This window comes from Agrilus planipennis, unplaced genomic scaffold (genome assembly GCF_000699045.2).
Source record: "Agrilus planipennis isolate EAB-ADULT unplaced genomic scaffold, Apla_2.0 scaffold295, whole genome shotgun sequence".
Lineage (NCBI taxonomy): Eukaryota > Metazoa > Arthropoda > Insecta > Coleoptera > Buprestidae > Agrilus > Agrilus planipennis.
The window spans coordinates 129451-152723 of record NW_020439009.1 but is presented as its reverse complement, the minus strand read 5'-3'; the positions used below and the strand labels follow the sequence as shown (position 1 = coordinate 152723).

Here is a 23273-nt window from a genome sequence, read left to right as displayed (position 1 = left end):
GCAAGCCATATTTACGGAACAACCTGATTTCCCAAATCTGTTCAAAGTAGTGTCACTTTTGCTGTCCGTTCCGGCCACTTCAGCATTTACAGAAAGAGTATTCTCTGTTATGAACGCAAAGTGGTGGGACGATAGGAATAAAGCTTCATTAAAACTAATTAAAAATGAATTTTTAGTTTACTTAAATCTTTGTTTGCCATGTTTAGAGGCTATTAATGTATTTAAGAGCAACTGGCTCCTAGGTGTAACAAAAAATATGTTCTTAAAAACAAAAAATAAAATACTTTATTTTTATGCTGAATACTTTTTTTTTAGTCGAGAAATACTTTATGTAAAGCCTGAAAAGGTGGCAACCCTAGTGTTAATTGACAACTCATTAAATTTTAAAGTATTTAGCGTCTATCAATTTTCATTTTTTGCTAAATTAACCTCCAAGTCGCTTTTTTGTTTCTCCAAATTTTAATCTTAACTAAATGCAAGTTACTACATGTTTACTTTGTATATGTATAAATATACTACTTCAACATCCGTCAACCGTCGATCTATCCTAATGTGATGGTGGTTAGGTATGTACCATACTCGTACGGTGCATTAACGTATACTGTCAGTCCCCAATCGCAAAGGCCAACAGCGCTGCTCTGGCTGTTGGTTTAAGGGGGTTTGCGAACCGTACTTCCCGTTACACGGAAACAAAGGGCCTTCTTGGAAATCGCCGATTTCGTGCTGAAGCCGCCGAAGAGGGTTAGTCATTAACAGGGATCGGAGCATGCCTCTCGCCGCACAATAATAAAACTTTCACAGGATAGGATACACACGTATACTCATCCGTGTGTCCTTGAGCCCAAATCGACGAACTGCAATTTCAAAATTTGACGTCCCACCTATCTACCCCTACTCCGTTTAGTCTTCATACCTACTGTTTGTAACAAATTTTTATTTACAAAAATTTTAAGAGTAATTTTTGAATGTTTATCGGGAACTATTACAAGGTAAATCTAAGAACGCTTACGTAACCAATCACGTTGTTTGAAGGGGAAGCAAATAGAATTTGTCAACTTATTTTTTTTAAAAAATTAGATGTTAATAAAAATGTACTTAAATAGATATAGACATTATTATTGGAAGTCTTATATCAATAATAAATAAAGAAAACTACAGTTTGTAGAATCATGCAATAAAAATTGCAGAATATTTCTTATACTAGTAGTGGGTCGTGAGAAAAAATTATTAGTTTTGACAATAAAATACAAATTAAATAGGCAATAATGCTGGTCTTAGTTTTACTTATTTTATTTGTCAAAGACCATAGGACGATAAGCATAGTGAATCGGCCCCACAGGTATATATGGATTATTTTTTGAGGTTATATTGATACTAATGGGATACGTTAATTCTGAAAATTTTAGACCTCTATTTGGTTTGGTTTTTGAATAAATGTAGAATAACCTCTCAAATCATTAAATCGATTAAAAAGGTACGCCATATTGAAGAACAATAAAAACAGATTTTTTTTATATATAGAACCCGTAAATAAAATTTCAGTCAAATAGAAAATGTGTCGGTCAATTTTTGTCCAAATCTGTCTGGTTCGTAAAAGAATGTCTCATTTATGCTTATTCATACATTTTTCGGAAATTGTGAATTAAATTGGAATAACCACATAAAGAACATATTAAACAACAAGAGCTCAATATCTCCTAAGTTACAAAGAACTTAAATTGATATCTCAAAAAAAATGTTTAGAATTGAAAATTCATTGTAGATGAATTGCGATGTCAGCTTCACATCAATAATCAGTTACTGCCATAACTATTGATTTTTTCGAAGTATTTTGAACAATAATTGTCAAAATCCTTAATGAGGGGACAGCTAGATTATTGTGACAGCATCTAACATGTAAACAAGGGGCAAAAGCCAATTCAATCTAAATAAAACAATAAACAGAGTACCTAAAAATATTTTTTTTAATTTTTTTTTAACTTAAATTAATACTTTAGATGGTTATTAATGTCTTGGTTTACAGACATGTTTTGTGTGTATGTATCCATTAGCAGCTTTACTTGAGAAGCCCTAAAATTTGTATCATCTTACTCATACCCATGCACTTTAACAACAAATATTAAAAATATTTTTTTAATTAGATCACACTATTCGGCGAATGGTTATGAAAAGAAATGATAGATAAGGAAACGGTGTAATAAATAAAATGAATCTTCAAAATTGTCAATGTAACTTATCGACACACCGACTAACTGACGTAGACTTGTCAAAGGCCAAAGATCGTAATAGCGGCTAACATTTTATAAGAAACATCATTTTTCGTAATGTCGCGAAAGGGGTGTACAATATACAAAAAGTATAAAAACAAAGAGAGAAGAAAGTAGCCATTTATACAGTAGATATAGTGTATTTGAAGTAAAAAACCGGCCCCTAAATTATAACACATTCATATTTTATTACTGGTGCGTCATACACAGTGAATGGTGGATATTGACTTGTGGGTACGATATAGAGTTGTTATTATTGTTACAAAAAATGATTACGAAGTAAATGTTTTCTTTAATTTTTACTACTGTTTTCGTCATTTATTAGGTTCTATCTAATGCAATTAAATAAATGCATCACTTGATTTACATTGAGTTAGATTAAACTCATAAGGTTACTGTAGGAAAAGGTAACACCCACTAAGTGACGAAGTACTTTGGGGTACAATTTAAATAAGTCTTCTATGTAAAAAATAAAAACAAAAGGATGAAAAGGTTAAAATAGAAAATACAAATTAAATTCATAAGGGACCATAAATTACGTCACACGTTAAGGGAGAGGTCGACCCAAGTGTGACATTGTGGGACAAGGGGATGGAAGGGTCCTAAATTTCGTGACGTCACATTTCAAAATTTTTAAAATCTTCGTGTTAAAATACGAACTTTGCAAAATTAACAAAAAACTTGATAGCAGATGTAAAAATTGCAAAATATGTGACGTCACACTAGGAAGGGGGAGAGTCTCACAAATGTGACCAGCTGTGACAAGGACGGGGGAGGGGTCAAAAAATAATGAAACTCGTGTGACGTAATTTATAAGACCAGCAATTCCACTTTTCGCACAGGGAAATTAAGTCAAGACCGACCTCTGTGTAATGCGGTAAGATTGTTAGTTTTATCAAATGGGTGTAAAGTTTTCACTTCCATTTAATAAGCTTCTTCATTTTAAAAACGAAATCTGGAAGCTATAATTAATTTCAAATTTTAAAATATGTTTCCATAAAAGGGATATCAATGTTATCAAAACTATATTTATCTAGTATTAGGAAAAAGGAAAAATTCTTTTAAATACACTTTTTTTAAACTTCTTATGCGTTTTTCTTTTCCAGAAAATGGTTTGTACAACTATACGTGCTACATCTTTACCTTATCCAGAGATCCAATCTTGGAAGGAAATTGCTAAATTCGTTGGAGATTATGTCGACTACGAAGAATTAGAGAATCCAATACAAATAGTAAGTACCTAATGAGTTACTTAGTTTCACTTCTTTTTAATTTTTATAGAACGATAATGTTATAAGGCGGTCTTTGAGCCTTAAAAATAAAGTTTTCGATATTATACTATATACTATACTATAAAATTGAATAAAAACAGTTGGTTTCGTTTCGCTAAATGTAATAAAATACACCTGAACGCTTATCTCCTGTAAAGGTCATATTCAGTAATAAAATTATATTCCATCTTACTGAATTAAATGTTAATAAAAAAGCAGAGAACTTTTAAAACCAGGAATGCCAAATTATTAAATCCATTAAGTTTAAGAATGTCACCTTCCTTAAACCATAAAAACCTATAAGGAACTAATTAAATTATTATGGTAGCATTGTAAAATAAAACAAGATGGCGGCAGACGTGAAAAAGTTGAATTACTACCTGCTCCTTATGATTGTTGTAAGAATAAAAACGAAGCAGCTGTTTGTGTATGTGTATGTTGTGACACTGATGCATATTAGCTGTGCTGAGAGATGGAAGCTTAAACATTTAAGTTTATTTTTATAGCAGATGTGATAAGGGATTAACCTTAAAATTAATCATGCTGTTTAATAAAATAATAATAAAAAATATAGTACCTGATCTTACTGATATAATTGGACAAAAGAAGAGAAGGGATATAAGAAGGTTCCTGAACGAAAAGAATATTACAATGAATTATTGGAAAAGATAAATTGTTCTGATAAAGAAACAGCTGATGAGGGTATCACCCAAACAGATAATTTACCTATTCTGATCAACAAGCGGTTATTATGTATATGTTACCGGAAATGTATGAAATCTAGGAATTGTATACTATTCCTAGGAAATACATTTCCTAGAAATTGTATGAAATTCCGATATTGTACTAGGAAATGTATAAAAGTAATCTGTGAATAAAATCAATTAAACACTTTAGTAAACTAAGAATCAGAGTTGTCTGTGAATGGAATAAATGAAACACGTTGTTAAACTGACAATCAGAATACCCTTTCCTCTCTCTTTATCTCCGCGTACCCATTGACATCTTGAATGTAATACATTTCCGATTGCTATTTAGGAAATGTATAAATTTCCTAGGAAATATGTCTAATATAATTTATTTCACACATTTCCGGGTGATTNTTAACATCAAACTCACTCAAAATAATCAATTGTTGATTGTTGTGTTGTAATGGAATTGACTTTACGATTAGTAATAAACAAATTTTATTAACAAAAATTACAAACTTATTTAAATCTATCTTAGTAACTTACTCCATGAAATAAATTGTTAATTGTGATGACAGAATAAAACCAAATACCGTTGACTAAGTGCTTTCACGTATTTTACGTACTTAATTTAGTTTAGTCGATAATATACTGGTTTCCATGAACAAATTAGTGCTATTAAAATTACCTAAAACATCAAAAAGGAATAAGTCAAGTAAAAGGTAAGAAGTACTCAAGTAATAAGATTACTAAACTTTTTACAATGTGCATAAAAAAGGACTGTTTACTTTTCCAGTTTGTATTAAATAAATATAAATGAATATTTTCATTGTAAGCTAATCTAGCAGAATCTTTAATAGCGTCAGCTAAAAGCAACCGTCAATCAAAATATAATAAATAATCACATAACTCGAAACAAATTTATCATTACATGGCAGTTATGGAGAGTCCTTATTCCAGGTATCCTCTTTCATGTGATAAGTTTAGCATTTCTTTTAAAAGAGAATTAAGAGTATGATTGTCAGAGACTTTAGCGTTTCTTTTACCGTTTTTTTTTACAAAACTGCATGACATTGTAAATTTAAAGGTTTAGTAAATAAATATGTACATATGCAGATCGCATGTACAGATATTCAGTAAGTAAAAGGTAACCCACCAGAAGAAATATTGGTGAATGTACCTACACATTTACCTAAAATGTTTGCACATATATCCGAAAATGTAGATATGAAGTTTCTTCCATTGATATTTGCTGATTTCTGTTTTGTAAATATTTATTTTTTGGTAGGTACCTAAACCGTTTTACAATTGATATTTTCATGGCTGTTTTCTCGATATAATTCTAATTCGATAAATCTTGATTCTTCTTCCACCAATATTCGACAAAATTAGTAATTATTCTCGATTTGGTAAGTATTTTCAAAGTAGTAACAATCTGAAGAGGTATACACGACTACGAAAAAGTATAGAAACCCCAAAAAAAATCCAAATTATCCTTTTCTTAGAGATGCAAGTGCAGTCGTCAAAGTTGTGGCAAATGCATTACAAGGTCAACTTAAAACCCTTATACTGCAGTCCGAAAATCGAGATAGCACAGGACATTTTACGTTCTGCCACTTGATAAGTATTCTTGTTAAAACCCAGTAAGTATTCGAAAAGGATAACATTAAGAAAAAACTGGCAACACTTAATAAAAAGAGTTATTATTTTATTTCCAACAACTGATGTTGGTAGTCAGGCTATCCCACCAACCTACACCGTGGTGCAAAGTTGTTGATTCTTTTAAACCTTCTTAGGAATTGTGGAAGTAATTGGGTGATGGTTAGAGAAGAGAGGCTACTCGAACAAAATGAAAACAGTAAGAAAATAGTTGAACTATGTAATAGACATTCTAAACAGTATATAGGCTTTTTAACCTAAAAGCTGGCTTTTCTGTTTAAAGCGGTCATAAATCCGCGACTGAGTACGAGGATAGTTCGATATGGTCACGTATTTAAACACCATCTTGCACTATTACTACTTTTATTTAACTAATTAACACTTTTATTATTAATTAGTTATCAATTTACCACCATATGAATACATTGTCACTTCATCGCTTCTTCTTCTTCGCTTTGTATCGCCTCGAATTCGTTCTCGTACTTCTTAACTAGATCTAGCGACAATTATTTACAAAGACTAGCCGTGTTCTAGAATTATCCAGTATATGCCATCTAGAAACCTGGCCTTCTTTGCCACTATGTATGTCGGGTTGTCTACATACATGTGACATTATCCTCCTCCTAAAACTAATCATCTCAACAGTGACGTCAGTGTAGGGAGCAAGCCGGTCAACATGGACGATCTTCATTTTTGTCCGAGGTCCCTTCTGAATTCGACAAACAACGTCGTTGATGCGTCGAGTAACAGTGTATGGACCATCCCAAGCCTGTTGTAGTTTCGGACAACGTCCCTTCCCCCTCGAGGGGGTCAGTTCTAGTCGTTCTCATAGTTCGCCCAAGTATTCGTTTATATGTACTGTAGTCTCCAGGACGACCAATCATCATGTCCACTGGCAATCTGAGCTCTTTCTCGTATAAAATCCTGGCTGGTGTTCGGTATCGGTCCCAGTCAGATATATCGGTTACCGGAGTCTATCATTGCGAATATCCTGCCACGTCGACTGTGCTTCTCTCTAATCTCGCTCCCACGTACTGCTACATTTTTCCGCGACACCTTGTCTGCGGTCCTTTATTGGCGGCACATGTCGGACATTTCCTGCACCAGTCTTCCACATCGCTTCTACTTCGTGGCCAATAAAATCGCTCGCGTACCTTCCCTAGAAATGTCCTTCGCCATGTTCTGCTTCTAAGACTTCTGAAATTCTTTTTCGGAAGTACCACTTGAACTTGTCTGTGGTCTTTTCAAAAATCCGTGGTCCAAGTTAAGGAAAGTCCACTGCGCTCAATAACTTTTCGTTATTCGACTTATGACTTACATCTGCCCACGATGGTCTTGAGGTTCCAGCTTTTTTCCATCATTGGGCTAATGCCTTCGTCCTTCCTCTGGTCTGCGATTAAATCCTTATCTTCCTAGGATCTCTCAGGCTGAACGGTGATTAGATTACAACAGATCGATGTCAGTTTTTCCTTCTCCTCCGCAGATAAACAATGTTTGCAGTTTTCTACGCAAGGTCTCCGGGATGGTGCATCTGCGTTGCCCTATTGTTTGCCTGAGCGATGCTCGAAGTCAAACTCATATTCTTGAAGTCGTTGTAAACATCGTGCAATCTGTCCTTGTCGGTTCTTGAATTGTAGTAGTCACTTCAGCGAGGTGTGATCCGTTCATCATGTTCGAAGATTTTAACCACATCCAGTAGCTCTCGACGGGTGACACAATAATTTCGTTCTGGTTTAGAGAGTGTTTTACTGAAGTACCCTATGATCTTTTCCTTTTGACAAGACTTCAGTTACGCTTCGGAGGTGACCAAACTGATTTTCCGGTTTATTCCTTGTAATATAGTGTCCCTGAGTCCTTCGGATGTAGCTGGTGTATTACACAATCCTAAAAGCATCACATTGAACTGCCGTAGACCATTTTTAGTTGTAAAGGCAGTCTTCTTATCCTGCGGATGTATATCCACATGCCAGTATCCAGTTTTTAAATCGAGAGTAGAGTTCCATTTAGCTCCAGCTAGACTGCCTAGAATGTCGTTGATTCGGGGTAATAGGTAACTGTCCTTTAGCGTTACGTCATTCAACTTCCTGTAGTCCACACAAAATCTCATGGAACCATCCTTCTTATGTATAGGGGAAGTCCGCGAACGTTGAGATGGTTCTATTACTCCTAGTTTGTGCATGTTTTTTATAAGATTATTGACTTCTTGTTTTGCCCAAAGAACCCTTCTAGGTTGTTTTTTGTTGGCCTCTTAATTGCCTGGTTTGACTACTCCCACCAATCTGCCAATGTCGTCCTTTATTCTGACTTTTACAATGGTCTCAGAGTGACTCGGTAGTACTCGATCTTTCTCTACTACGATCACCTTGTAAGCAGCAAGCTTCGTTTTATGATTTGACATTACTATCTCTCCTCCGCCGATGCGCATTGTACAAGTGCTCAGATTTAAGTCGATTTCATGTTCGCGAAGAAGGTCCAATTCAATAATGATATCATCTACCATGTCGGCTACCAACACTTAAGTGGATAAGATCGCATTTCCAATTCTAATGTCTACGTTGCATTCTCCACGTGAAGTCTTGCCGATAGCTGTCAATATTAGTCTTCTGGCCAAAGGTCGAATTCGCCATTTCAATACCACATCAGGGCGAACGGTGGTATTGAATGCTCCTGTATCAATAACCATTCTAATATTGTGCTTATTTATAGAGCCTTCTATAAATAATGAGTTAGCACCGTCCAGTTTTGAAATGATGACTTCTTTGAGGGTTTGGTGAAAATGAGCCAACTTGGGCCCATAAAGTTGGCTGATCTTAGTTTTCTGACTGCCGTGTTTTATTTGAGGGACACTCTCGACTTAAGTGATCTATTTTTCTGCAATCCCAGCACTTCGGATTGTCGTTGTAATTGTTGCAGTCCCGAGCAAAGCTATGTTTCTAGCAGTGACTTTCTTGACATCGATTACGCATTCCCTGATGAGCAACTTGATTCCAAGGCGCATCTATAAATGTTTGTACCGTCAGTTGTTCTATGAATTATTGAGGTGCAGATGGGTAGACTAATCTCACAAGGCGTTCGGACTCAAATTGTAAAAGAGTCTCGTTACTTCTTTGGTTACGGATTTTCAATTATGTCTGATGTACTTATTGTAGATGTTTATCGCCGTACCTCATTTCTAGACTATTAACAAGATGGTGGAAGTCATATTGTTGGGACTCTTCGATTTCTCCTAAGAACCTCCATGAAAATTTACGATTTTACGAGTAAAATTGTTCTTCTTTCTTCGGGAGCTTTCCAACGATGTATTGTTTGTTGGGATAAGGAACAATCGGTAGAAACTTTTAGAAACTTCGGTGAAACTCATTAATAACGTCGGATTTGCTCTTTTTTCTTCAATAGCTTTCTAACGGTATATAACTTGTTGGGGTTTCTCGCAATCAATGGAAAGTTCGAGAAAATTTGAAGACATTCTTCAATGACGCCAGATTCTTTCTTCTCTCGTCGAGAGGTATCCAACGGTATATCACTTGTTAGAGTTTCGCATCGCCAATGAACGCTCTGGATTTCTTCAAATGTAACGTTACTTGATCATTTTCTCGCACTATTATTATTTTTATTTAACTAATTGTTGCCTACAGTTATAGTTTTCAATTCTCCACTATATGAACAGTGTCACTTCTTCGCTTTGCATCGCTTCCAACTCGTTCTCATACTCCCTCATTCGATCTCAGGACAACTATTTATAGAGACTGGCCGTGTTCTAGAATGATCCAGTATATGCCGTCTAGAAACCTGGTCTTCTTTGCTACTATGTATGTTGGGTTGGCTACATACACGTGACAATAAATTTACCAAAGATATACTGTCACGCTCAATTTGGTAACGGTGTCCTCACCATTTATGTTATATCGATAATTGGTTAATTATTTAGTTTAATTGCCTGATTTTAATGCAAATTGATTATTTTGGCGTGACTGGGGGTCAGGTGCTAAAATGACAAAATAGGCAAGTTTTAAAAACAATAACAACTTTATTATGAAAATATAAAATGATAAACAAAATCGGATAAAAGCATTTACAAAAAGGATCTCCCTCTCATTGTAGATCAACACACAGAAAAGATAAGTTTGCTTTACTTACATTGATAGGAGCGTCGCAGTTATCATCGTCCAGGGGGTATTGTCATTAACACACAGAATTTGCCACCTATTACTCTTTTTAAGGGTAATCATGTTTCTTTAATTCTTTTTTTTTTTAGTTCATCTTTGTTTCATACAATATGAACATTTTAAATTTAAATGAAAAAGTAAAAGTAAAGCAAATATTTTTGGAAAAGTGAACAAAAGTTAGTAACTGTTTACAAAAATGCCTGTAGGCGTAGGAAATTTGACATTTGCAATAGGTTAAAGTGTACATAGTTTTTGTGTTGTTTTCATAGATTGTATTTCAACGATGGGTGATAATGAGAATAAAGAAGATGAGGAAAAGGAGGTTGCAGACGAACCGCCTCTACTTACAGAGTTACCAGACGTTGTAGATTATTTAACAAAAGAGGATGAAGTAGAAGAAGAAGAAGAAGAAGAGGAAGAAGAAGAACAGGAAAAATTTATATCTATTTTTGATATCCTTGATGCTCCTAGAGAACTTCCTGAACCGGAACCAATGACTCAGGACAAACTGCGGCAAACGATGCACCAACTCGGACTCATCAAGTTCTGTTGGTCAAAAATTGAAGAACCAAACTTTGAAGACCGAATCAATTTTCCCGATAACTATATGGAAAACACCGACAAAGAAAAGTTATTATTGTATTATACGGAAAACTTTAGGCTACAGTTTAAAAAACTATATCCTGATAGAAAAGCTCTATTTCTTGCCGCTGACAACGAAGTCGGTTTACAGGTAAGAGAATGCACTGGTTTTGTAACTATGTAACAAAACTTTAGCAATTCAATCATAAAATATAAAAATACTAAACATTTATAGGCAGGTATGCATTTATTTATTTGTTTATTATATATTAGTTCAGTCAACGAGGCTCTTTTTCCATCAAAAATGTACATTTCCGTTACGATAAAATTTTATTTTTGGTTAAATAATAAAAAATTACACTCATTCTAAATTTCATTATCCTCTGTCTGAGATTTTAACTTAATAATTAATGAAAAAAAATATTTCTTTTACTTTTTACGAAGTATCTCCTCTCCGATGATTTTTCGCCATATGTAACTTAAAATTATATTTTTCTAAAAAATGGCGCTGGATGGAAGTCTATAAATGCTTTTCTTTATTAACAAATCGTGTTCAAAATCGAAAAGATTGTTTTTTTCTAAATTGAATATCTCTGGAACAAAAAGACATGGAAGCTTAAAATTTTCAAGAATTGTCACTTAAGTAAAATATGAAAGTCCTGGAAAGTTACGAATAATAAGCCAGCGGACTTTTCTTTTCTAATTGCAAAGTATTCAATTTTTGGTAAATACCAAGACAGAAAACTCAATAAACTATTTGCGTTTAATACCCCTTTAGAATTTTTTAAAAATATTTATTTGTATCAATTTTATATATGATTTTTTTGTTCTTCTTTGTTTACTAGACGTATAAAGCCATATTTTGTATGTAGCTTTCTAATTTTTAATCGTAATAACTTGAAAGTAGGTACTTTAAAAAACAAGGACTTGTAAAAAAGTGAATGTTCTAGGATAGAGGCCGGCAAATAATTTTAGGTGGGATCAGATCAAGCTCCAGAAGAAACATATTCCTTCCTCCAACAAACCATAAGGGTGTCGTTCGAAGCTCAAACATACTTTGTTGTCTACAGAATAATATTTTTTTAAATAACTTATTTGAGTGATTTACCTTCCAAAAATTTTTGGGTGTTTTGTTTTCGACCTTCCGAGGTCCGCCAGTTGAAGACCAGGATCTTCTAGAGCTCAGATGTTTTTTTATAACTTACGATTAACTTTCTACACATAGATTCATTTGCGCTATTAGGGGTTGCAATAGTAAACTAAATAAAAACTTAGATATTTTCTTTCATACCTCCCAAAGTGTGATAACAGCGTTGGGCAAGTCGAAAATATTTTTGAAAATTTTGAAGAATATGACTACAACCATAGAAACGTGTTTGTAAAGTAATGGGTATTATTCGGAAGATATAAGTTTTTATATTAATAGATTACTAATAAATAAAACAAAATTTAGATAGTTTTAAGAAAGGATACGATAAGAAATCATCTTAGAAGGTCTATTGTCAGTATTTTAGTTTTAATTTCACATCAGCTTAAAATATACAATAAAATGAATTATTATTTGATCCTGCTCAGTTATAAATTTCAATTAAATTATTAAATTAATTGACACAGGTTTAAAAAAATGTATTTTTTTCAAATTTATAGCGACCCCTGTGCTACTCTTTTTAATACCTCCTCATTTCTAATCTTCTCTTCATTCTTCATCATTCGCCTGTAATGTTTTAACCCTGCAACCTTGAAACGTAGTTCTTCTGGATATTCTTTTATCTGAACTTTTTACTTAGAATAATTAGTACTACCATCTCCAAAAATATTTACCATTCCTCCTGAAATTAATGTATGTATAGTANAAATATAGTACCTGATCTTACTGATATAATTGGACAAAAGAAGAGAAGGGATATAAGAAGGTTCCTGAACGAAAAGAATATTACAATGAATTATTGGAAAAGATAAATTGTTCTGATAAAGAAACAGCTGATGAGGGTATCACCCAAACAGATAATTTACCTATTCTGATCAACAAGCGGTTATTATGTATATGTTACCGGAAATGTATGAAATCTAGGAATTGTATACTATTCCTAGGAAATACATTTCCTAGAAATTGTATGAAATTCCGATATTGTACTAGGAAATGTATAAAAGTAATCTGTGAATAAAATCAATTAAACACTTTAGTAAACTAAGAATCAGAGTTGTCTGTGAATGGAATAAATGAAACACGTTGTTAAACTGACAATCAGAATACCCTTTCCTCTCTCTTTATCTCCGCGTACCCATTGACATCTTGAATGTAATACATTTCCGATTGCTATTTAGGAAATGTATAAATTTCCTAGGAAATATGTCTAATATAATTTATTTCACACATTTCCGGGTGATTTTAATAATTATATATATTTCCTAGGAATTGTTTACAATGACGAATTACACACATTTTCGTTAACATATACACTGGTACCTCGAGATACGAGTGCCCTAACATACGAGTTATTTGAGATACGAGCTGTCGAGCGAGCGAAGTTTTGTTTTGAAATACGAGCATTTGAGATACGAGGTTTTTGGCCCTTCTGTTAAGAAATATCTACAGAAAAACAACCTACCCATGCAAACCCTTCTCGTCTTCGATAATGCTCCTGCTCACCCACCGAACCTCGAAGATGACATCCTCGAAGAGTTCAAGTTTATAAAGGTTCTCTATCTACCACCTAACACCACCTATCCTGTAGCCCATGGATCAGCAGGAGATTTTTAATTTTAAAATGCTGTACGCTAAGCACCTGTTCCGGCGCTGCTTTGAGGTAACAGAGAACACAAACCTCACCCTTCGAGAAGGATCACTTCAACATAGTGATATGCCTCAGAATTATTGATCAGGCCTGGCTGAGTGTTATAACGAGGACCTTGACCTCTGCATGGAAGAAGCTGTGGCCTGAGTCTGTAGCCGAAAGGACCTTCGAAGGGTTCGAACTCGAAGCGTCAGTGGAGTGTCTCTGGGAAAATCCATGGGCCTGGTGATGGATGAGAGAGACGTGAACGAGCTTGTCGAGGAGCACTCTCAGGAACTGACGATCGAGGAATTACAAGAGTTACGGTCGCAGTAGCTTTCGGGGGTTCTACAAGAAATTGGTTTCGAGGAAGAACCAGAGGTGGAGGAGATTATCTCTACAAGTGATATAAAAGAGATCTTGGGAATGTTTCTTATTCAAAACACGTAACAAAAACAATTGGGGGTAGCATTTTTGGGGCTGGAACGGATTAATGATATTTCAATTAATTTCAATGGGGAAAATTGCTTTGAGATACAAGCAAATCGACATACGAGCAAGGTTACGGAACGAATTAAACTCGTATCTCGAGGTGTCACTGTATAAATTCCTATTACAAGAAATAGAAACATTAAAGGATAAACTTATGATGAAACTTAATAGTGATGGTTTGGAAATATGCGGTAAAGACTGCGAGAATATGAAGGTCAAATTAAGAGCAATACAAGATAAGATAGATGTGTTCAACAATATTCTCTCTAAAATAAAAAGTAAGAAGAACATACTGAAATAACATATACATCTAGTAAAAAATGGGGGCACATACTTACAGATTGCCAGTCAATCAAGGCAAATTGTAATGGACCAAAAATGTAGGAAAAAGTACCTGAGATTGTGTAGCCTCATGTAGAATTTTATTCTCTTTCGAATGGTGCTATGGTTCACTACACTCATTTTTTCTAGTTTTCAAATTACTTATTGTTTGTTGTCTTACTGAAGACTTCAACAACATAAGGGTAGTAAATGCTGTATTTGCTAGTAATAATGGAATTCCTTACAAGGAGTCTAGTTTGTACAGTTGTTTTGATTACCCAGTTCAGGGATTTAAAGCGAATCTTCAATTGTTTATGAAAGACAACACCGATGTGTCTAATCACTACACCCTGGGTGACACTAATATAAACTTATTATAAAAAGATACCGATACGAATGAATATATATTTAACTTCATTATTTTTACTAATACTGACAATGCTGCTGAATAATTAATTATTATTTAAAATTAATGATTTAATTGAAAATCTTGTAGGACTATAAATAAATTGTACTGTGAATGAACGAAAAATTTAGATAAAATTGTCAAATATAATAAGTACAAAGAATTTTGTTGTATTATTGTATTATTCAAAGATTTTTACAATAGTACTGTGCAGAATATGGACTGTAGAACGATCCTTTAGCAGCCTCAGTCAAATTTATATAAGCCGTATGGTGTCGTGGGACACCCAAATGGAACGGAACTCTCTATGCTATTCGACAAATATTTTATTTAAAAATTTTAGTTAAGGTATACATGGGTTAGTAGATTTATTGTTCCAGTAATACCAGTATTATTATTTTACTTTTATTTATTTTCATACCATAGGGAGGAAAAAGTAGGGAAAGAGCGAATATAAAAATAGGAGACAAAAATTAGAAAAAGTGGCTGGTTTTAGGTATCTAGGAAGTCAGATAAGTCAGCACGGAAGGACTAATAGGGATATAAAGCAAAGGCTTTCAGTAAAAAGAAGTCACTTCTATACTCGCGAACGGTTAATTTAGAAATTCGAAAAAGATTGTTAAAGGTGTATGTTTGGAGTGCGGCGCTGTACGAATGCGAAACATGGACGGTGGACGCGGCGGAAAATAAAATGTTAGAAGCGTTCGAAATGTAGTGTTACAGGCGAATAATGAGGATACCGTAGATAGAGAAGGTTAGAAATGAAGAGGTATTAGAAGAAATAGAAGAACATAGGACTCTATGGAAGTCAATCAAAAATAGACGAGATAGGTTGGTAGGACACCCTCTCAGACATGAAGGTCTAGTCAGAGACATGTTAGAGGCAGAAACAGAAGTTAAAAGGAGTAGAAGTAGACCTAAATTACTGTACGAAAATAGTTATGGATGTGGGTTGTTCTAGTTTTGGAGGGGGAGGGTGCGAAGATTAACTCAGGATAGGAAAAAATAGAGGTGCGTGTCCAACCACTTTTAGGACTAACGACCTTGATGATAAATAAATAATAAAGTAAAAGACTTACAATTTTGACTATATAATCCAAAACCGGCAAAATTAAACTGAACCGACTATAGTTTATTTATAAATGATACCGTTAAGGAAGGCAAAAAATTTAGAGAAAGTAGGTGGTACAGGAATTAGGATATTTGCTAACTATTTTCCTCTAGAAGTTAAAGATATCCCCGGCAAACTAATTTTAACTAACAATCATATTTTATCAGAAAGGATAGCTCTTTTATCTATTTCATTTTTATACCTCCTTCTACAATTTTTGTAACACTGAGTACCCCTTCTATTAGAAAATAAATTTGATTTATAATGAATGAATTTAAAGTTTCACTGATTTTCCTTCTAATTGACTAATTCTAGCTAATCTAGGAAGACCACTCAGTGTTTTGTGATAATTGAGTATTGTTCTATTAATTTTGGGAAATTACATGTTTATTATTTTAGTTTTGTAGTTACTAAAATTGATTTTAATGAAACGTCCAAGTGCATAGTGCCATGCACCGTAAACAACTCGTGGTGACTAAAATCATTAGCTTAACGTATTTGTTGAAGCTATTTGATGAGACCCATGATTTCAATTCAAATGTTAAATCATGGCAATGCTTAAAAGCGGTTTTTGATTGAACGAAAATTAACTGGGTAACTTCAATCTGAAAAGCGTCCATTAATTAGTATGTAATTGGATCATTTGATACATTATTCCGATATTAATTTAAATTTGTTAATTGCTTTTCGAGATGTTTAAGGTATTAAGTGATACGTGAAGAGATTCCGCATTCCGTTTTGCCTAATTGATGAAAATATGCGGCATTACGTGAATGAATTGTTGTTGACAAATAGTTTTTGCGATACAGTTTAACCATTTCAATTGTATTATATGTATTACGACAAAACAGGTTCTTTAATAAAAAACTCATGAAGAGTTTGAAAACAGGTATTTTCTGTTTTAAGGTGTGAATAATACTTTTTATTGAAAATCCAAAAATACTATAACACACTGAAAACTGGAAAATAGGAACATAATGAGCATTGAACAAAGAGCTTTTCGCAAAAAAAAAATTAAAAAGCGTAAAATCTATCCATTTTTGAATATTTAATTATATAAGGACTATAAATGACTTAGTAGCTTGTTTTAAGGCTTAATGACTTTACTTGGTATTCACTGACAATAAAAATTTCACCCAATAAAATAAGGCTCAAAATTATTAATATTTGTTGCCGACTCTCTGCTTTACAACCATGTATCTAATTAAACAATATAATTATGAAAAGCTCCATTTAATACATCAAACACGCATATTATTTCATGTTTCGAATCGTTTTAGCCTTCTGAGGGAACAAGTGTAAAGTATACACTATTTCTACATAAAATATTATTATTGTGTAGTTTTGGTTGCTATCATTGTTTATAAATTTTTTGTATCTTTCTGAGGTTAGAGAACATGGTCCATTTGTTTGAGTTGAGCGTAAATTGTTATTATTGTAAAAAAAAGTAGAAAAAGAAGACTGTGGTAAATAATAATTAAAAAATCAAAAAGAANATTTCAATTAAATTATTAAATTAATTGACACAGGTTTAAAAAAATGTATTTTTTTCAAATTTATAGCGACCCCTGTGCTACTCTTTTTAATACCTCCTCATTTCTAATCTTCTCTTCATTCTTCATCATTCGCCTGTAATGTTTTAACCCTGCAACCTTGAAACGTAGTTCTTCTGGATATTCTTTTATCTGAACTTTTTACTTAGAATAATTAGTACTACCATCTCCAAAAATATTTACCATTCCTCCTGAAATTAATGTATGTATAGTACAAGGTGAACCATTTTAACGTTTCTTCTGGATTAACGTTACAACGAAACATTCTATAGAAGTATGTTTCAGGCAAAAGTTGTAGATTTTAAAGGGAAACAAAATGATGACTGTTAGGAAATTATTGTTGATGGGGGTCTTGAAATCCTTTTTCTTAGTCGGTCATTGGTTGGAGTTGTCTCAGAGCGATTTATGTCTCAAATCACGTATCTATACAATAAAATTAAAAAATTGTGTCATGTTTTACTGTAACACAACAATAAGTTAAAACCTGCGCATTGGATAAACGATACCTCACCGGATTTTTAGTGAAAATACACAGCCCAATTTTTTTCAAATTGCACTGGGTTCCGTCAAATACGAAAAGCCGACAAAACAAAACTGATGAGTGAAATTTTTTTACAGTCTAGTTCCAATAGCGTACCGTACATTGTTTTTTTATGGTATAAAATTATTAATATTGGCACAATACCAGCGAAACAGGAATTTTATTGTTAAAGATGAAAAAGTTTTTATTGTTAGCCATACTATAAAATTTGAAAAAAGCAAATTCGAAGGTAAATCTTCAGATATTGTGATTATTAAGGAGTCAATACTGTACATATATCGATGACGGGTAGGTACTATATAGGGGGCCTCCGTTAATCGTGGGGCCCTGGGCACTTGCCCAGAATGCCCAATGGAAAAGAGGGGCCCTGTACATATACATATTTGGAACATTCTTATGCAAACTGATACTGATCTAACTGACATATTTCCGATTTGGCTAAATTGATTTAAAGTTATTATTTCGAAAAAAGAAAAAAGAGATGCATGTTCGAGACTTTTTCTTTTTTCAATATTTTAAGTATTATTCTTTTTTCGTTTAAGTTTTTATNTACTGATTTTAATAACGATTCGTGGAATAATATAATATTATAAACAATTTTCTATAGCTAGGTACCTATTTCCTTCCTTCGTATTGCTATTTTCAGATAAGGATTTCTCCTTTACTAAGCGTTTATTCGGCTTGACAATGTTAGGTGGCGCTAAGTGCTCCATTTATTTCTTTATATCTATCTTGTACTTATCAATAACATGCCAGGTATTTAGTTTTAAAATAAAGATGGGTGATATATCGCATGGTACTAGAAGAAATATTTTTTTTAACTGTCATAAAAAAGAAACACTTGGTATGTTTTTTACATCCAGTGTTTTTTTTTCTGTTAGTATTATTTGGACTTTTCAAATTCATTTAGGTAAGATAAAGAATGGATTATTCTAAATTGATATCAGTGGCGTTACGTAAATTTGCCCCCTTTACTACTTTCACTTTTTGTTTAAATTGATCGGGATTGCAGTGAAAAGGTGTGCACAACAATTTATACTTTTAATTTTACCTTTGAGGAGATAAGCAGCATTTATTTATTAGCGTAAATTGAAACGTATGACAGCGTTCGCTCTATCGGTAACTTCGCAAACAAAAAACCAATTGCAAAAACCCCCTTAAGAATATATATATAGATTTTTTAAATAAAAATCAAATCATCTGAGGTGTCTACCCCTAGGGCGTATGGGCTTATTTACGAAGTTTTCCTTACAGACTTAAGTAGATACATACATACATTGACTACTATCTACATTTAATTGAAATCAAAAATTTTATGATCAGTATAGTATAGCAGCAAAAAATAGTGCGATTCATGAAGTTCATACGGTAATCTTTCCAGTAGAAAATAAAAAAGCAAATATTCTTCAAGAAATTCCCAAATTTACTTCTTTCTAGTCTTAAGTTTAAACAAAAAAAATAATGTTTTTCTTTCGATTTATTTTTATTACAAATGATAGGACTTCCCAAGAAAGAAAATTTTACGCTCTTTCCCATATTAATGATGACGATATAAGATTTGTAAATTATTTTAAACGGTAGCAATATCAAATTTCATTCGAAATAAAATAATCCCTATAAATATTAGCAAAAATTTATTGTTTTCTTTAATAATTCCAATAAATATACATATTATTATTATTATTAATCCAGAAAAGCAATACATAAGGACCTGTACCTGTTCATAGGGCTGGTAAAATATATACGAAAAGATACAATTAAAAGTAAAAAACTTACAGCTAAAATCTTTATAGTAAAAGGCGCATAATAAATTGAACTTACAAATAATTAATTTTAGTAATTACATAAGATTGTACAAGCTAATAGATGCAGGGTTTGACAAGATAACTCTTTAATAATTTGAGTGCTGGGCCTCCAATTCCAATCTTTTCTAGTTTAACTAAAAGCATATTATGTTGCACAGTATCGAATGCCTTCGCAATATCAAGAAACGTGGTTACAATAGGTTTGTTTTTATCTATCGAAAGCTGTAATGGTTGCGAGGGCATCAGTGGTACTATGGTTAGACCTGAAACCGTATTGACTACTTGCAATAACGTCATCCTTATCAAGGAACTGCCAGATACGTTTAGCTATTATTTTTTCAAAATTTTTCGCAATATTTCAACTGTATTGGTTTAGCGAATTTTAGTTACCATTCTTGAAAACTGGAACCACTACAGCTGTTTTGAGCGCATCAGGCCATATTGATTTGGTAATACACAAATTAAATAAGTATGGTAGTTTCGAAATATTAAGATTTTAGTATTGATATTATTATCGACTGCTCCAGCTTTTTCTTTTGAACACATTAGTATTCTACCGACTTCAATATAGTTTGTAGGAATAACGAAAATCGAGTTTTGATTTACCCATAGTTAGATATATATTGGTCTGCTACAATACTGTCAGTGTTAATTAGGGTTGCCACCCATACTTTATTATAAAGTATTATACTCTATTTCGACTGTGCGTACGTTATATTTTACAAGACACAAAGTACGCAAAAATACTTTGTTTAAGGCGTTAAGTAAACATCGTAATTTTGTAGGCGATTATTCGAAATTCAGAGTATTTTTACATCAATAATATTGCACAATATAATAATTTTGAGGATCTTTCTATATTTCTGAACGCTAGTTTCATTCAATATAAAAACGATTTAATTAAAAGAAAAGAAGACAAGTTTTGCGGCTTTGTGACCATGAAGAAAATCGAATCCATGGAACAATCTTCACCTGGAATAAAAGCAAGAGTGTATAAAAACTTCAATTTGTTTATAGAAAAAGCAGTATGCTATTCGGAAAAATGGTTCAACTACAATGATGACAATTGACTAGCTCTCATAAGTCATTTTAACTTGATCACTCCTCTGTCCTTTGAAGTGATTCTTAAAATTACTGAAACCATAACTATGGAAACAAAAATTAATTATGATGCCCTTTACAATGAAGTGAACCATTTAAATCACATTAGGGAAAAAATTTGTAACAGCAGCATCACTTTCCAAGAAACATGCACTGCAGAAAAATGGCAAGCCATATTTACGGAACAACCTGATTTCCCAAATCTGTTCAAGGTAGTGTCAATTTTGCTGTCCGTTTCGGCCACTTCAGCATTTACAGAAAGAGTATTCTCTGTTATGAACGCAAAGTGGTGGGACGATAGGAATAAAGCTTCATTAAAACTAATTAAAAATGAATTTTTAGTTTACTTAAATCTTTGTTTGCCATGTTTAGAGGCTATTAATGTATTTAAGAGCAACTGGCTCCTAGGTGTAACAAAAAATATGTTCTTAAAAACAAAAAATAAAATACTTTATTTTTATGCTGAATACTTTTTTTTTAGTCGAGAAATACTTTATGTAAAGCCTGAAAAGGTGGCAACCCTAGTGTTAATTGACAACTCATTAAATTTTAAAGTATTTAGCGTCTATCAATTTTCATTTTTTGCTAAATTAACCTCCAAGTCGCTTTTTTGTTTCTCCAAATTTTAATCTTAACTAAATGCAAGTTACTACATGTTTACTTTGTATATGTATAAATATACTACTTCAACATCCGTCAACCGTCGATCTATCCTAATGTGATGGTGGTTAGGTATGTACCATACTCGTACGGTGCATTAACGTATACTGTCAGTCCCCAATCGCAAAGGCCAACAGCGCTGCTCTGGCTGTTGGTTTAAGGGGGTTTGCGAACCGTACTTCCCGTTACACGGAAACAAAGGGCCTTCTTGGAAATCGCCGATTTCGTGCTGAAGCCGCCGAAGAGGGTTAGTCATTAACAGGGATCGGAGCATGCCTCTCGCCGCACAATAATAAAACTTTCACAGGATAGGATACACACGTATACTCATCCGTGTGTCCTTGAGCCCAAATCGACGAACTGCAATTTCAAAATTTGACGTCCCACCTATCTACCCCTACTCCGTTTAGTCTTCATACCTACTGTTTGTAACAAATTTTTATTTACAAAAATTTTAAGAGTAATTTTTGAATGTTTATCGGGAACTATTACAAGGTAAATCTAAGAACGCTTACGTAACCAATCACGTTGTTTGAAGGGGAAGCAAATAGAATTTGTCAACTTATTTTTTTTAAAAAATTAGANAGAGACATATTAAATGCAGAAACGGGAGTTAGGAGGAGTAGAGGTAGACCTAGATTAGATTTCTGTTTGCAAATAAGGATGTGGGTTGTTATAGTTTTAAGGAAATGCGAAGATTAACTCAAAAATAGGAAATAGTGGAGGTGCGTGTCCAACCAGTCTTAGGACTGACGATCCTATGGTGATGATAAGGAGATTAAAATAGCTTAAATTAGATAAATTAAAAATGTATATGTTTACTTACAAAGAGTTTTCCTTGCAGACTTATATAGATGCATGCCAACATTGGTTACTGTAAATAATTTGATTGAAATTTATGTTCAGTTTCTGTAAAATATGGCACCTTCTGCCCCCCTCCTACACTACCCCGTTGATATCTGACATTTATTTTGTTTAATTGTTAAATTTTAACAATTTCAATAAATAAAATTTTGCATGTATCTTGTATAATAAGTCATTTCTTATTAAAATGTCAAAGAAGTTAGTTTTTTATCATAAAGGAAAAAGTAATTTCGGAAAAGATTATTATTATTATTATATTATGAGCTGTTATTTTTTCCGAGTAAAGCCTTTATATGCTTCTATAACGTGCATAAATTTCATTCAATTCTGTCAAGCCAAGAAATAAAATATTTTCTGATTTTTTGCCTTTTGGATTGCTTCAAAAACCAAACTAGATAGAAGTCTACAATTTTCAGGATTAACGTATCTCATTAGTATCAATATACCCTCAAAAAATAATCCAGATATCCCTCTAGGGCCGATTCGCTATGCCTATCGTCCTATAGCATTTGCCAGACTAAATAATATAAGTATAACTAACAGCAGTGTTAATATTTCTATTCTATTTTATTGTATTTATTACTTATAATAATGTTCCTTAGATTTTGAAACATAGAATTTAATACTAGCAGGGAAAAGGGAAGAATATACCTAGTACAGGAACGGAAAATTAAGCTTTTCAGGAAGTTGGATTTACACTGTTTTAAAAAAAAAATATTGTTACAGAAAAGAGTAAGAACATGCTTATCGGTTCTATATATCATGTGTTTAATATTTGGAACAGAGGCTTGAAATTTTGTAGCAAGAAAGGTAGAGCTTTGTTCTAAATCTTGTCGAAGGCCATTTTTTAAATTTTTAATTTCTATTGAAAATACGTGTCCTACAAGAAGCATCAACTTTAAGCACTTGTAAAAGCTTTTAATGACAATTTTATTGGAAACCAAAAACGTACCGAATTAGTGTGAACCTTTATCTGTTACCATACAAAAAATTAGATATTTATCTCGCAGC

General features: G+C 33.0%; 1 protein-coding gene across 1 annotated transcript in view; it reads left to right on the top strand.

The window, feature by feature from the left end:
* Positions 1 to 2306: 2306 nt before the first annotated feature.
* LOC108741958 (dynein regulatory complex subunit 7) overlaps positions 2307 to 23273 on the top strand; it is a 139098-nt gene continuing 118131 nt past the window's right edge. The window contains exons 1-2 of the mRNA XM_018476939.2: positions 2307 to 2501; positions 3374 to 3499. Coding sequence (XP_018332441.1) covers positions 2481 to 2501; positions 3374 to 3499 — 147 coding nt within the window. The 5' untranslated portion in view covers positions 2307 to 2480. The remainder of the gene's footprint in view (positions 2502 to 3373; positions 3500 to 23273) is intronic.